The 16587-nt window shown below is 52.0% G+C and overlaps 1 protein-coding gene across 1 annotated transcript in view; it reads left to right on the top strand.

The window, feature by feature from the left end:
* The first annotated feature begins 6147 nt into the window (after window positions 1–6147).
* Window positions 6148–16587, top strand: part of Bpi (bactericidal permeability increasing protein) — a 23295-nt gene continuing 12855 nt past the window's right edge. The window contains exons 1-6 of the mRNA XM_036183092.1: window positions 6148–6277; window positions 9196–9310; window positions 10581–10709; window positions 11594–11752; window positions 12648–12711; window positions 16090–16153. Coding sequence (XP_036038985.1) covers window positions 6148–6277; window positions 9196–9310; window positions 10581–10709; window positions 11594–11752; window positions 12648–12711; window positions 16090–16153 — 661 coding nt within the window. The remainder of the gene's footprint in view (window positions 6278–9195; window positions 9311–10580; window positions 10710–11593; window positions 11753–12647; window positions 12712–16089; window positions 16154–16587) is intronic.

Here is a 16587-nt window from a genome sequence, read left to right as displayed (position 1 = left end):
GATGATTAAAAGAGAGTGTCAGGGCCTTGGAGGGCTCTTTGTTTGTTTTGCTTTTGTAATAGATTCAGCCCTTCCAAGATGGTGGCTGTTCTTATGGTTAAGGCCTTGGAACCTAGAGGGGAACCTAGACATCTGGGTATGCTGAACCAGAGGAGGCAAGCATGCTGCTCATGAGCAGGCTCTTCCTTTCCTTCCTTCTGCCCTTTGCTCTCTCTGCTTCTGGTTTGAGCTCCTTTGTACCATTAGGGGCACAGTGAAGCCTGCAGCAGAGCTTGGTAGGAAAATCTGGCTTCAGGACAGCCCTTCACTTCTTCAGCTGAGCACATGCAAATTTCCCAACAGGCTGTATGTGACAGCTCCCCTGCCAAATGCGGGTTGGGGGAGGGGGGGTCTTGGACATTTGGCAACTAACTGCAAGCTATTCTCTTCCTGGTGTTGCTCCCTGGCTTGGTTGAAGCAAGGAAGGCCTGCTAGGAGAGCCATAATTCCAGCCTGGGACGTGAGGCCTTGAGAATCGCAAGAGGGAGACCCACTGTCCCACCTCTCACGGGAGCTGCTTGGTGCCTTTCCAATCTCACCACCTATGGCTCTTCAGGGGACTGACTGCCTCAGAAGCCACCTCCTTTCCCAGCCCCAAGACCCCAAGACCCCAAGACTGGCTGCCCTCAGCTCCTGGAAGTCTGAGGGCAGCTGGGAGAGAGTGGCTGTCTCCAAACACAGCCTCCATGTACACCTCATGGCTACAATTCCTGCCCTGGGTTCCTCCTTTGCTTCCCCATGAGCACTATGGACTGGATCTCCTAGGCCAAGCTAGAGCTGCAGGAGTCATGGTGGTGGTGATGGTGGTGGTGGTGGTGGTGATGGTGATGATGGTGGTGATGGTGGTGATGGTGGGATGGTGGTGATGGTGGTGATGGTGGTGGTGGTGGTGGTGATGGTGATGGTGGTGGTGGTGGTGGTGGTGATGGTGGTGGTGGTGGTGGTGGTGGTGGTGGTGGTGGTGGTGGTGGTGGTGGTGGTGGTGGTGGTGGTGGTGGTGATGGTGGGATGGTGGTGATGGTGGTGATGGTGGTGATGGTGATGGTGGTGATGGTGGTGGTGGTGATGGTGGTGGTGGTGGTGGTGGTGGTGGTGGTGGTGGTGGTGATGGTGGTGATGGTGGTGATGGTGATGGTGGTGATGGTGATGGTGATGGTGGTGATGGTGTGGTGGTGATGGTGATGGTAGTCGTAATGATGATAGTTATGGTGATGGTGGTGATGGTGATGGTGATGGTGGTGGTGATGGTGGTGGTGGTGGTGGTGATGGTGATGGTGGTGGTGATGGTGCTGATGATGGTGGTGATGGTGGTGATGATAGTGGTGCTGCTGCTGATGGTGATGCTGACAATGGAAAGTATGTCTGTCCTGATTAGTTTTTTTCCTTTTTTTTTTTTTTTTTTGGAGCTGAGGATCGAACCCAGGGCCTTGTGCTTGCTAGGTAAGCGCTCTACCACTGATCTAAATCCCCAACCCTAGTTTTTGGGTTTTTTTTTAAATCAACCAGATACTAGAGTTATCTGGGAAGAGGAACTTTTGTTGAAAAAAATGCCTGCATCAGATTGCCTGTGGGCAAGTTTCAGCAATCATTTTCTGATTAGTGACAGATGTGGGAGGACCCAGCCCGCTGGGGGCAGTTCCACCATAGGCAGGCAGTCCTGGGTGGTATAAGAAAATAAACTGAGAAATCCATGGAGAACAATCCAGTAAACAGCACTCTCCATGGTCTCTGCTTCAGTTCCTGCCTTGAGTTCCTGTCCTGATTTTCCTTTATGATGGACTCCAATTGTAAGCTGAAATACACTCTTCCCTCTTCAAGCTGTTTTTGGTCATGTTGTTTGTCACAGCAATAGAAAGCTAACTAAGACACTGACCTACCTTTGCCCTACCACTGACATACCATCACCACCATCAGCACCACTATCATCACCATCATCATGGTCACCATCACCACCATCATCAGCACCACTATCATCACCATCATCACCACCATTACCACTACCATCACCATCACCATCAGCAGCAGCACCATCATCACTACCACTATAATCACCATCACCACCATCACCATCACCATCACCACCATCACCACCACCATCACCACCATCACCACCACCATCACCACCATCACCACCACCATCACCACCATCACCACCACCACCATCATCACCACCATCACCACCATCACCATCATCACCACCATCACCACCACCATCACCACCACCACCACCATGACTCCTGCAGCTCTAGCTTGGCCTAGGAGATCCAGTCCATAGTGCTCATGGGGAAGCAAAGGAGGAACCCAGGGCAGGAATTGTAGCCATGAGGTGTACATGGAGGCTGTGTTTGGAGACAGCCACTCTCTCCCAGCTGCCCTCAGACTTCCAGGAGCTGAGGGCAGCCAGTCTTGGGGTCTTGGGGTCTTGGGGCTGGGAAAGGAGGTGGCTTCTGAGGCAGTCAGTCCCCTGAAGAGCCATAGGTGGTGAGATTGAAAAGGCACCAAGCAGCTCCCGTGAGAGGTGGGACAGTGGGTCTCCCTCTTGCGATTCTCAAGGCCTCGCGTCCCAGGCTGGAATTATGGCTCTCCTAGCAGGCCTTCCTTGCTTCAACCAAGCCAGGGAGCAACACCAGGAAGAGAATAGTCTGCAGTTAGTTGCCAAATGTCCAAGAGGCTGGTGTCCTCTGGCACCAGGTGACTCAAAGGGCCCCTTAGAATCTAGGAGAGACTGGGCAGCACAACAAAGTGGAGGAGGCCCTCTCTAATTACTGCCAGAGTAAAAAATGTCAGATGTCCCTTGGGTCCTGTTCCATTAGCTAAGTTCTCCACAAGAGCCTGTCTGCCCTGCGCCCTCACATCCTACACATACACCTCTACACCTGCACCCCAAGCCAGGATCAGGGAGTTACCACAGCATACACTGGAAGCCAGGCACCTACCGAGGAGGAAAGTCCCAGATGAGGAAGGGAGTGGAGAAGGCCTGAGAGCTGAGGCAGGGGAGAAGCCTGTGGAGTTTCACTGGCCACAAGATGCCTCATGGGGAAGCTGAGTGTTCAGGGCTAATGAGAGATATGGTGCCTAAGGATGAAGTATGGTAACAAAGGAGAAGTCTGAGGGTCAGCAAAATTAAGTCACGTGACACACAGCAGAGGGTCCAGAACTTGGGGCCAGGAGGCTCCACCCCATTCTTAACTGCGGCTGCAGGGGCCTGCTGACCATGGAGTGACTGAGTGGAAGGCTCACAGAAGGCTACAAGAGCCATGGTGTCCTCTGTCTGTGCTCGCTCAAGACAAACCAAGAAGCCAGAGGTCCCCCAGTTCTGCAGTGGGGCCCTAGTGAGCTGTCATAGAGAGAGTCTGGGCCTCCCCAGCCAGCAGAGTGCAAAAGCCAAGCATGGCTAAGCTAGCACCTGTGTGTGCAAATCCAATGATGTTCGTTCACTTTATTGTCAGCACACACCCAGGACGGGCACTGTCTCTCCTCCATAAACGAGGAAACACAACTTCTGGCAAGGCCTGAAGCTTAGCCACACTATGGCAGAAGCAGATGCCAAGGCAGGAACCAGGAACCCGGGTCTGTATGGCTCTCACCCTTGTTTACCTTTCAATAGAAAGTGAAAAGTGCACAGAATGGGCCTCTGGACCCTCCCACTCTGGACAGTCTCCATGAAGTCCTGCTGTGACCACAGGCTCTGCTCATCACTTAAGCCATGTTGAGCCCAGATAGCTGAATAGGGTGTGGAGTGTTGATGAAGCAAGTGTACATTTTTTTTTTTAAGCTGAGGATCGAACCCAGGGCCTTGTGCTTGCAAGGCAAGCGCTCTACCACTGAGGTAAATCCCTAACCACAAGTGTACATTTTGAGCAGAGTAAAAAAAGTCCAGGCTAGAGAGGGCTCCGTGGTTAAAAGAATGTATTATAGCTCATGCAGAGGACCTGGATTCGACACCCAGCATCCACTTCAGACAACTTACAACTGTAGTCGAAAGATTTCCTGTGTCCCCTCCTATAGGGTGATGCTTCAGGGCATGGCTCAAACAGCCACCTACTACTACAACTGTCTAATTCAGGAAGATCTGACACCCTCTCCTGAACTCTGAGTTACCTGCGCGTGCATGCTCACATGCACACACACACACACACACACACACACACACACACACAGGCATATATATACATTTTTTTAAACTTAGGAAGACCGGAAGTCCATAGGAATAAAAGAAATGACACCAGGGTATATGCACAGTGTCAAGATTTCATGAACCTGGGACATCTGTTCTGTGTGTTCCGGCATTGCTCTACATTTTATTTTATTTTCAAAGATGTATTTATTTTTACTTTGTGTACACGAGTGTTTTGCCTGAGTGTATGTCTGTATGTGAAAGTGTCCAAGATTGTTTTCTAAAAATGGCATTTTATGACAGGTCATGGATCCAGGCTGCCTGTGGGTGTGGAAGGGAGGTTCTGGATGAGGTGCAAAGAGGGGAACCCAGGGACAAGTCTTCCTGGAAACTCCCCCTCACCTCCTTGTGAAAGACAGTGACCATTACTTGACTCGGTATGGTTGCACAGGGGGAGCAGCAGCCAGCCCTCCTTGAGCCTTGGCAAAGAGCCCCTTGAAACATCTGGCAGGCCCTGTGTACACAGCTCTGTGTTCCTTCCTGTGCAGGGCGGGAGACTCCACTCCAGCTAAGGCAGACAGCCAGCCGGAGGGGGGACCGCTTAGAACAAGGTGGTAGGGATAAAAAAGGAAACCTCCGGAGGACCCAGGCTTCCTTAGACTTCGTAAAATCCAGGGGGTGAGAAACCTTGAGCCTCTGAAGCCCAGCCCCTTCTGGTCACCATGGAGACTTGGACAGCCTGACGGGGTCCCGCCCACCCGGGGCCTGAAGCTACTGCAGTCCCAGGCTGTAGAACTACCCTGTTCTGTGAGCAAAGCAGCAAGGGGTTGCGTGGTCCCCACCTTGCCCCTCCAGCCAGGGGCCCCCGGCTGCCGATGGTTTTAGGAGCATCTTGGTCAAGAGTAGCCTCCTGTCCTTTCAGAAGCTCAAGTCCTCATTGTCAGCGAGAGGGGGGAAATGTGTGGAAACAAATACCTGGTTAAGGAGACTGTGGGCTGAGGAAATGATGAAATTTTGAATTCTGGGCGAGAACGTTCGCTGCTTATTATTCAGAAAAACGGGACCTTGCAAGGCTACCCAGTGTGATCCCATTTCTGATAGGAAAACAAACGGGCCGGACCAAGTACGCTTGCCAGGAAAAAAAAAATAGGACAGGAGAAAATTAAAATATATTTGGTCTGGTTTCTTGGAGAAGAGTCCACGTAACTTATTCTCGTGTTTATTTCTGAAGCTCGGGCTAACGCTGCCATCTGGATTCTCTTTCCCTGCTGTCAGGCCATTCAGCCCTCACTTAAGCGAGGGGCAAAGGTGATAGTCTGTCTCCCTAGTCTCCAGAAGAGGAAACCGAGGCTCAGAGAAGCTCAGAGATGCTGAGACTTGTCTAATGTCAACCTAAGAGAGTAGCAGAGATATCAAGGAGGAGACTCCAGAATTAGAGCCTTCAAAAAATCCCCCTAAGTCCTCCCAGACTGGAGGTTGCGGGAGGGAGTGAGGCTGGGAGGGGGTGGGGTGTGTGTGCTGGGGAGGAAAGCTCCAAAGGTTCTGTTTTCTGAAACATCTTACTAAGAAAATTACCAAAGGAAATAGGAAATAGAGACAGTGTTTCTCAATGTGGTCACCACCCAGCTTCGAAGAAAGCCTTAAAGGAGGTGGGGAGGAAGACTCAGGAAAGGGATGGGGGCTTAGGAAGAGGGATCAGCCCCAGAGCCACAGGCTTCAACAGGCTTGCTCGTGCATGCATGTATGTGCGCGCGCACGTGCACGGCACATGCGCACATGCCCATGTTCGCACAGACCTCCAGGCTCCACTGGGGCAGCCCCTGGACTGGTCCCCAACGTTGATGGGGAACCGCAGCTGCCCTCCCCCTCCCGCCCCCACGGGTGCCTTCCTCCTTCCTCTTTCTACTACTGCCCTGCCCTTCCACAGACGGCTTCTTCATACGTCTCCGGTTCCCCTCCGAGGCCTTGAGGTTTGGGCTGCCCTGGAGGACATGGCCTGGGGCCCTGACAACGTGCGGAAATGGTCTACCCTGGCGCTTCTGGCCATCATGGGCACAGCCCTGACTGCGGCCATCAACCCTGGCTTCGTGGCCACAGTCTCCCAGAAGGGTCTGGACTTCGGTAATTGGATGCCTTTCTCCCTTCCTCCTTTATCCTGAGAGGCACTTATTGAGCATTTAGGGTGTACAGCCCTTTAAATCTGGTGGTTGGCAAGCTCATAGCTCTGCTGGGGAGACCCCTATCCCTCTGTTTTATATAGGAAGAAACTAAGGCGCAAGCTCCTAGGGCTGGAAGTAGCAGAGTTGGGGCTGGACCACTGTTCTAAAAGATTCCAAATGCCCCCGGACTCTGAAGGTCTTCATGGTGCCCTCTCTCTACACCGTTCCCTGGCGCAAATTTCTAGGCCCTTTCTTTCCAAAGCCTGGCGTCTGCCTTGCCTCCTTTGCTAGAGGCTGAGCAGGCTGGGAGAGGGGCTCTCTCCAGTGAGATGTCCAAACTCAGCTGGCAGACCCAGAGAAAGCCATCCCAGACTACTCCCCCAAGTCCAGGCAGGTAACAACTCCGCTCACCTGCTTCGCTGCCAGGCGCCTCACAGACCCACCGGGACCCGTTTCTTCCACTTAAGGACTGGGTGGGACGCACCACTCCTGTCCATTCCTGCAGGTGAGCCCACCCGAGTCGCGCAGTGGCTCTGGGAAGTCCGCACCTGCCTTTGAGCTCAGGTCCTCTCTGAGGCCCTCCACAGAGCTTCTTGGTGCTGCCTCTCGGTGACAGACAGAGGAACTGCAGAACTCAGGATGACCCCAGCTCAAACCAGACCAGGCTGAGACAGGTCCTCAAAACCAGTGTGCACAGGCCCCAAGGGATCTGCTTTCCTACTCCAGAACTCACAATCCAGCCTAGGCAGGACGTTTCAGAATCACAGGGATGCAGACAGATTCACCCATTGAGCTTCGAAGGTTGTGTTTAAACCCAGAGCTGGTGTGTGTGTGTGTGTGTGTGTGTGTGTGTGTGTGTGTGTCTGTGTTTGTGTCTGTGTGTGTGTGTGTGTGTGTCTGTGTCTGTGTCTGTGTGTACATGTCCTCACATGAGTGCATGTTTGACAGCTTTGGAGGATCTGAGGCTCCCCTAGAAGTCCTCATGTGACTATATACTGCCTCACTTTTCTCTTCTCCCGGGGTCCCATGTGGCAACTGGAGTGAGTTTCTGGAAGTGCGCAAGCCTATTCATATATGCGCCTTGCTCCCCATGCCCCACACCCAAAGGCTGACCCTGGGGCCTGAGCTCAGGGAACAAGAGGCTTGCTTTCCTTGCCTCTGTCTACCGCAGGTCAGCTCTGAGCTCTTGAACAAAGCACCGCCCTCCCTAGCCTGTTTCCTCTTGTGGGAGGTGCAGGGGAGTGAAAGGCTCCTCTTCCTAGCTTTGCTCAGCTTTGCAGCAAGCAGCGCCCGATAGGCAGGAAGATTCCGTGCATTTTATTATTGCTATTGCTGCTTATGACTACCTCCCAGTTGGTTCCTGGGAAACCGGAAGCCTGTTCAGCTCACCCCTCTGCCTCCCTCCTCTCCCCTCGGGCGACATGTTTGCCTGTTAATTGGATCCTTGACGCTGTTAGCCACAGCGTCACTGGTGGCAGAATTCCTGCCTTTGGGGCATTCATTTATTTACCCAACAAATAGTAAGTGCCAGGCACCACGGTAAATACCAGAGACGCATTAATACATAAAAACTGACATTGCAGCCAACTTCTGGGGACTTTCATTTAGCAGAGGAGAGTGACATCAATCAGAGTCATGGTGAAGAGATGCCTAATTACAAAGAAAGATGGGTGCTTCAAGTGAGACATTCAAGACTGCGAAGATAGAACTGTCTGTGTCAGGGAAGCTTCCTGCAGGAAGTTAGGAGCTGAACAGGTGACTGTGGATGAATAGCAGGAGCTGCATGTCCAAAGGCCCTGCGGGGACTGTCTGGAGGAATGGGGTGGGTGTCAGTGCAGATACAGGCCCAGAGTGAGGTGTGGAGAAAGATGCCTGGCTGGAATGTTTGGGGGTGATGTGTCTGACCAGGCTTCACAAATTATAGCTCATAGGCTCAGTGTGGCTTGCTGTATATTTCTGTATGACCTACAAGCTAGTAAGGTTTTTGTTTTGGAAGGGGTGTGTGTGTGTGTACGTGGTCATGGGAGTGAACACACATGTATGGGTACATCTCGGAGCCAGGGGAAACCTCAGGTGTTGTCCCTCAGGAACCATGCACTATGTGTGTTGGTGGGTGGGGATTCTTCGTGTTCACATGTGGAGGGGGGGGCACACATGGTTATGTGTGAGTAAGGGTGCCCATGTGTCATGTGGATGCCAGAAGATGACACTGTGTGTCGACTTTCTTGATCACTCTCCATTTTACATTTTGAGGTAAATCTTCAATCCAGAGCTCATTGATAGAGCTGTTCTAGCCAGCCAGCTTGCTCTGGGATCCCTGTACCCACTTCTTAGGCACTGGCATTACAGACAAGTTACCAGACCATCCAGCGTTTATGTGGGTCCTGGGGACCTGAACTCTGGTCCTTATCCTGTGTGGCAGTGACTTTAGCTACTGAGCCATCCCCAAGCATTTTGGTTTTTAGCGATAGGGTCTTGCTATGTGGCATTAAATAGAAACTCCCCTGCCTCAGAATTCCCAGTGCTTGGATGACAGGTGCACCCCACACCCCTTAAAGATGGTCTTTGTAGTTCAAATGGTTAAAAAAAATATCAGAAGAATGGACCACCACACATGAATGACTAGTCCAGGGTTTCCAGCGCAGTGCTGGGACATGGCCACCTTCCTGTCTTTACCTCAGTGATGTCAGAGTAGCACACAGTGTGGGGGAGTCGGGGAGCCACAGGCTCCAGATCCTGGCTGTCTGAAGACAGACTCCTGCTCCACCCTGCCCATCCCACTGCCACTGCCAAGGTCAGGCCCAGGGGTCTGGAGCCTCGGGGAACCTCCAGCCCTGCTCCTGAGCTGAGCTCTGAGCTTGTCTCTGCTCTGTCCTCCAGCATGCCAGGAGGGCGTGGTCGTGCTGCAGAAGGAGCTAGAAGCCATCAGAATTCCTGATCTCTCTGGAGTCTTTAAGATGAAGCCACTGGGCAAAGGTTACTACGACTTCTACAAGTGAGGCTTGCTGAGGCTTAGTCCTCCAGACATGGGTTGTGGGGACCTGAGTCCTGTGGCCACCAAGTTCTCCGCTCACTGACTCTAACACTCCAAAGGCAGAATGCACTCCAGTCTGAGGGGCTATACCGAATGAAGGAAGCTGCCAAAACTGTCTTTCTAGCACCCTCCACCACTCCCACGGGAGACATCTTGAAACCCAAAACCCTGTGCTACACACATGTATTTCAGGGACAGAAAAACAGCCTGTGCCCAAATGCATTGCCTCACATGACTGGGTAGTCCAGCTTTGACACGCTTGAGCTGAGCTTGTGTGTCACTGGACCATTGGTCTCTCTTGCCACCTCTCAGTGTCAGGTTCTTCAATCCTCCAGAGACAAGAGAGCTACCAGGTAATTCTAAGAGCACAATCCCCTCAGCAATCTGTCCAGGAAAAAGCTGCCTCCTTGCAACACAGACCAAAGCTCTGAGGTCCACTCTGATTGACCCAGTTTAAATAATGTCCATGCCCCTGAACCAATCACTATGCCAGAGGAGTAGAAAAAAAACAAAAAACAAAAAACAAAAAACTAATGGGGTAGGCTTAAGTTCCGCCCCTAAGAAAGACAGATGAGATCCTAGCATGGGCTGGGTGAGACAGCCCCCCCCCCCAAATTACATTTGCAGGTCTGCTGTCCCAAGAAAAGGGATGAGGCTGCTGGGCAGAAAAACCCCCAAATGTTTCCTAAGAATTTTATGCCGGGTCCATTTAGCAGACATCTGAAGTACCTACTGTGTGTCTTCCACAGACATCTGAAGCACCTACTGTGTGTCTTCAGCAGACTTCTGAAGCACCTACTGTGTGTCTTCAGCAGACATCTGAAGCACCTACTGTGTGTCTTCAGCAGACATCTGAAGCACCTACTGTGTGTCTTCAGCAGACATCTGAAGCGCCTACTGTGTGTCTTCTGCAAACATCTGAAGCACCTACTGTGTGTCTTCAGCAGACATCTGAAGCACCTATTATCGTCACAGCAACAGATCTCACATTCCAACAGTGAGAACAGGTGGACACATTCCACCCCATACAGAGCCGGTAGTCGAGGCTCAGCGGTCTCCCATCTTTGTTGACAGTTACTCACCCTACAAGATAGAGACTGCCTGTCCATTGTGAACCCAAGGAGTCTAAGACACAGAGAGACCGGTTGACACAACCAGGGTGGCATGTGGGTAAAGGGCCTCACGAAGCCCTCCAGGCCCAGGATGCTGACTGGGATCTTTTCCTCCACAGCATGGTTGTGGACGGATTTCATATTCCTAATCCCCAGATGAGTCTGCTGCCCAGTGAGGGCCTCCGGCTGTCCATCAAGAACGCCAGCATCACGATCAGTGGGAGATGGGCATCAAAGAAGAACTTCCTGTGAGTCTCATGCACGAGGATTGCTGGATGGACTGGTGGCATTTGCAGGCCTCAGAGCCAGGGTGTTGGGAATGTCCATTTCTGCTTTGTCTATAGACATGTGTCACCACAGGGTCCCTGTGGGGAGGAGGGGAGTCACTCAAAAACACTCTACCCTGCATGAATAGCTGAATTGGTTCACATCTCAGTGTGGCAAGGCTGAGTCAGTGTGCATGGCTCAGGAGGGAAAGTGAAGTAAGACTTTCGGTTTCTTCCTGTATTAGCCAGCTACTGTTGCTGTGTAACAAACATCCCGATCTCGGTGGCTTGAAACAGTAACCATGATGCATTGTCTGTACCTGTGTATCAGCTAGGCCCAGCTAAGAGGTGCGGCTCCTTTTCTGAGGTCCTGTGTGTCACCCAGAGCACAGTCTTAGTGATAGAAAAAGTGCAAAAGGCGGAGCTGATCGTGCACATTTGTGTCCCCTGTCTTCCATAAATTCACTTCATTCCTACAGGGACAGTGATTAATTAAGTCCACCAATCAATTACTGGGTCAGTAATTGCTTAAAGTCACCAAACACTTACATTTTTAGTAACAAAACAGAGGGTGCTAGTACAAGGTCTGGGTGAAGAAAGAAGCTCGGAGAGGTTAAGAAACATTCACAAAGCCACACAGCAAGGGTTGTGGGGTGGAGGAGGCAGAGTACCAGGTGACAATGGGTTGGGATACCAGGTTGGAACCCTGACATCCAGTGTTGTGAGGTTTTCACAGCTACCTTTTCTCTCTGATGCGCCCCCATCCCTGGAGTGGGGCCAACGGGAAACCTGAGGTCCCTGCTGCTGGGAGAAGTATGAGGAGGAAAGGGTTTGCTCCAGGTCACTTCTCTCCATCTCCTTTTCAGCAAAGCCAGAGGCAAGTTTGGCCTGAGCATCCAAGGTGTATCCTTCTCCACTGACCTGAAGCTGAGCAAGAGCGCCTCGGGTCACATCACTGTCAACTGCTCCACCTGCGAAAGTCACATCGACAGCATCCATCTACAAATCTCGGGCAGCATGCTGGGGTAGGTGTCCTGGGGCAAACTCCCTTCCTCAGAAAGCATAGCTGTGGACTCACCTCCACACAGACCCTTACAGAGTCTTGAGTGTGGAAAGGGCAGGGCCTGGGGGTGGGGCTGGGAGCAGGGAGAAGACACTGTCTCTTGGCACAGCTCAGTATTGATGGGCATCCACATTCCTACCTCCAATCACCTGTAAGACTGGCTCTGCACCAGAGGATGCACAGAGGATGCCAGGCATTGATGAAACCTCACAAGTACCTCATCAACCGGAGCCTTGCTGTGCAGCCAACACTGCTCAGCATATTCCTGCTCCTCACGCCATCTGCCCAGGGAACTAAAAAAGAGGTCTCGGGACCACCATGGAGTAGTCAAGGCAGGCTGTCTGACCCTAGGCCCTCAGGCAGCCCAGCCTGTACTCTTAAAGCACTAGGCCCATGGGGGTTGGGGGTGGGGGCGGGGAACCTTGGTGGTGTTATTGCATCAGAAGGGCTCACATAGAGCGATAAGAACCTAGACTTAGAAAAGGTACAAAGTGCCCCGATACTCAGAACTAGAGGACCTGGCCCAGTCTGGGGGTTGGAGGAAATGACATTTGAACTGAGATGAAAAGAGTGAGTAGGTGGAAGTCAGCCACGGGGTGTTTTGGACAGGGGTACCACATGTACACACTGTGATAAGAGGAAGTGAGGGTTCCACGGAACACGGCAAGCCAAAGTGGCTGTGGACAGGTGGGTATGGAGTGGGGCAGGTGTCTGTAACTATTAGGAAAATAGTCCCGTAAACAGGTTGCTGCCAATGGAGGAAAATGTCTAATGAAGATTGCATGACCCAGGGCAAGCTGCCGGGGTCCCCAGGCACACCTGAAAGTCCCTTGTATGTCCCCACATGTCCTCCCTAGGTGGCTGATCAAGCTGTTCCACAAGAAAATCGAGGCTTCCCTGAGAAACACCATTTATAAAAAGGTAGGAGGGCATCAGTTGGTGGCAGAGCAGAGGCCTCCGAGGGACAGCTTAGCCTTGATGGGCACCTTGGCCTTCATCTCAACCCCTCAGCATCCACAGAGCATTTAAATCCAGGGCCCAGCTGGGTGCTTTCCAGAGAGTCCCACAGCCCCCTCCCAGCAAGCCTTCCTGTCCCTGCCAAGCAGCTTCTGTTTACCCCACCCCAGCTCCTTCACAGAGGAACAGCCTCTGTTGTCTTCCCCTGGCTGCCCTCCCCTCCATTCCCCTCCCCTCCCCTCCCCTCCCTTTCCCTCCCTTCCCATGCTAGAACGAACACACAACACTGAGGAGGAAGAGAGGAGGGAGGTGCTGCATCTACAAGATTTCTTGCTGCCGCTAGAAGGGACCCCTGTGGAGTGTGGATGGGGTGATATCGAGGGTGCAGATGGCAGGGTATCCCCCATGCTGAGGGCAGACAAGGCTTAGCATAATTCTAAGAACTCTGTGTGTGCATGCACTCTGGCATTGGGTCCCTGAAGGTCATCCCCAGCAGGCTATTCTTCTTGGCGTCAGCCTCGGCTTGAAACAGTAAGGAGTCAGGTGCCACAGGTTGTAAGTGGGCCTGAGCAGGCTGGAGTGGGCTGAGGCCATGGGAGGCTTGGGCTCCAGGAGACTTGCTGATTTGGACCCCCTCTCCCCCATTGGCTGGTGGATAGAAAAACAGGGCAGTAGGAGCACACAGGGCCTGAGGGGCAGCTGGAGTGTTCGGCCGTCCCTGCTACCCCTCCCAGCCTGGGCCAGGGAGAAGGGTGGCACAGGAGCCTCAGAGAAGGGTGCCCAGTTCCTCTGGGGGCTTCAGAGCCCCCTGTGACAGAAGCACATTCCAGGGCCAGCATCTCTACCCCTTCTCTTTGCCTTTCTTCCTTCCCAAATCCTCCTCCATCCTGAGAGGTGCACACTAACTTCTTTTTCTTGAAGGTTTGCTGGTTTACTGAGTTGAGGCTGTCTTGCCATCCTCTCAGGGGTTATTCTAATAAGAATGTGAGAGATGTATCCTGGCCCAAGCTCTCCTGCTAGTGTGTGTCTCTGCTGTGTCATGCACCCCTCCCGCACCCCCTCCCAATTCCTCTAAGTATTTGCCGGCAGCACTGGTTAGTAGCAGGAATGGCTTTAGTTTGTGGATATCTGGAAGGTCTTTAGCTCCCTCTTTGTTGTCCCAGGATAGCCTTACCAGGTCTTGGCTGGCAGCTCTTTGTTTCAGGGCTGAAGACATATCCTCATCACTCTACTTGCCTTAGGGGCTTCGGTGGACAGGTATGCCTTTAACTGGTAACTCTGCCTTTGTAAGCGCCCTCTCTCAGCAGCCTCTGGGGTTCTTTGTTCCAGCTTCTTAGCTTTAATTATGTGTCCTGAAATGGTTCTCTTCTGGTAGGGTCTGCACAGGGTCCCAAATACCTAATATACTTAAATGCCATTTCTTTCCCCGGATTGGGAGAAATTCCTGCTATGTTTGTTTTTGTTTTTGTTTTAATTGAGTAGGTTTCTCACCTACCTTTGTCTCGGTTCCCTCTTCACCCATTCGCCTCATCTCATGACTCAGAGGTCCTGGATGTTGTAGTCATACCCCTAACCCCTTGCTCTCCCTCAGCCTTGTCTTCATTCCCACCATCCCTTTTTCTTCTTGGCCTAGTCTCTCAATGATTACATTCATTATCCTACTCCTTGCTGATTCAAAACCCAACAAAGGGAGAGAGGGTTAATTTGACTGTGGATTGAAGACCCAGTCCATCATGGAGGGGCGGTCAGGGCAGCGAGACACTGAGGTGTCTGTTCCTCCAGTCCGGAAGCAGAGACAAATGCTGGAATATCGTTCCTCTTATCCAGCTGGGGACCCAGCCCATAGAATGGGTGTCACCCCATCCATTACAGCCTTTTCTTGCCTTTAGGGCCAAATCTTAGGCCCTGTCCCTGCCCGAGGATGAAACACATCTTAAATGAACATATACTGCGGCACAGATTTGATAAGACATCGTTGTCAGGGTTCCAGCAGCAGCGTGCCTGACCTTGGAGTCATTATCAAGTCCAGTTCAGCTGCCTGAGCACAAACACGGAGATCAGTCTGATGACCTGGGTGGTTACTAAGTAACTGACAGGCAGGTAGTATATATGACTGCATACAAAGGGCAAAGGAGTCATCAGTGTCTTAGGTGGGGTGGGGTGAAAGTTCATCCTCTCTTCGAAATGACACTCAATTTAAAACTTGAGAATTCCTTATTTCTAGAACTTTCCACTTATAGTTTTGGACTCTGGTTGATCGTAGATAACGGAAGTTTTGCCCAAGGCAGAGGTTCAGTTATCCAGGCTGCTGCTATTGATCTGTTCCATGCTGGGGGGAAGGGGGTGGTGGCAGGGGAGCTCTATAGAAATGGAGAGACTTCCTCAGCAACAAGGTCAGCCAGTTCTCAGGCCAGTGTGTCTTCCCTTGTGAGCCCTGCTGTGGGGAAGCTGCCAGAAATGGCTTCTCCGGCCACAAGGCAAGGTAAAGGCACCTACACACACCCGAGCCTAGAGGTCGCCGCGCTATCCGAAGCCCAGAGAAGGAAAGGCTGACCACAAGCCATCTTGTACTTGTTCGCTGCCCCATTCCATGAAGGATCTGAGACAAGAAACAGGTCAAGAGAGCAAGGAAACAAGAGTGGACACAGCACTCGAGCACAGCTCACACGAACACCCATCAGGGAAAGACAAAGGATGCAGAGATGCAGGCAATAAAGTCTGATAAAGTTAACTGTTTCCGAGGTTCCTGTGGCCAAAGGCAAAAAGGAAGCTTGATTAACTGCATGAACTTTTTTTTTTTTTTTGAGCTGAGGATCGAACCCAGGGCCTTGTGCTTGCTAGGCAAGCGCTCTACCACTGAGCTAAATCCCCAACCCAGCTGCATGATTTTTAAGAAGACACTAAAGGGAAAGAAAGCGTGTGTGCTGTGGTTTGGATTTGTCTCCACAGAGTTCATGGGCTGGACACTTAATCCCCTAATTAATCTGTTAATAGTGTTTAGAGGTGCAGCCTGTGGGCAGCAATAAGGGTTAAATGAGCCCCCATGATGGCCTTGGGGCTTATAGGAAGAGGTTGGGGGACCTAAGCTAGCACATGACTCTATCTTGCCAAGTTCTGCCTTCTACCATGTTACAATCTGAAGCCTCTTAGCAGACGCTCCTCCCTTGTTGTGGACTGGAAGGAACCATGAGCTAAATAAACCTGTGTTCTCTGTACATTACTTGGTCTTGGGTATTTTGCTATAGCCACAGAAAAAAGATGGAGACAGTGTGTCTGGACTCTCACTTGTGGAGGGCACTTTCCACTTCTGAAGCTCACTGGCATTTCTTTGGTTGCCCTTAGATCTGCAAGATCGTGACCAACTCTGTGTCCTCCAAGCTGCAGCCTTATATCCAGACTCTTCCAGGTGAGGGCTGGGAGCGGGCTGAGGATGGAAGGGGATATCAGCAGCTGGAAGGGAGGCAGAGTGGGTGGAGCAGGCCTGAGCCTGGTGGCCAGGTGCAGGGTGGGCTGCAGTCCAGAGGTGAAATGGAAGGCAACTCCAGTCAGGAGAAGGCAAACACCCTGGCACCCCAGCACTCCAGTACCCATGCCCTGGCACTTTAGTACCCCTGCACCTTGGCACCCCAACACCCTAGCACCCCTGCACCTTGGCACCCTGACACCCCAGCACCTCTGCATCCTGTCTCTCTGAGGCCAATGATACACACAACCTGAGATGAGAGAGTGCCCACTTCTTTTTAGACTTCAGTTCCGCTGCCCTGCAAAAGAGACAATATCTCTATACACAGCATATGGCAATAAGCAGCAGCTGCTGCTGGCGGGCATCCTCCTGCCCCA

This window comes from Onychomys torridus, chromosome 4 (genome assembly GCF_903995425.1).
Source record: "Onychomys torridus chromosome 4, mOncTor1.1, whole genome shotgun sequence".
Taxonomy (NCBI): domain Eukaryota; kingdom Metazoa; phylum Chordata; class Mammalia; order Rodentia; family Cricetidae; genus Onychomys; species Onychomys torridus.
Note: the sequence above shows the minus strand (reverse complement) of the source record. Positions and strands in the feature narration are given on the sequence as shown.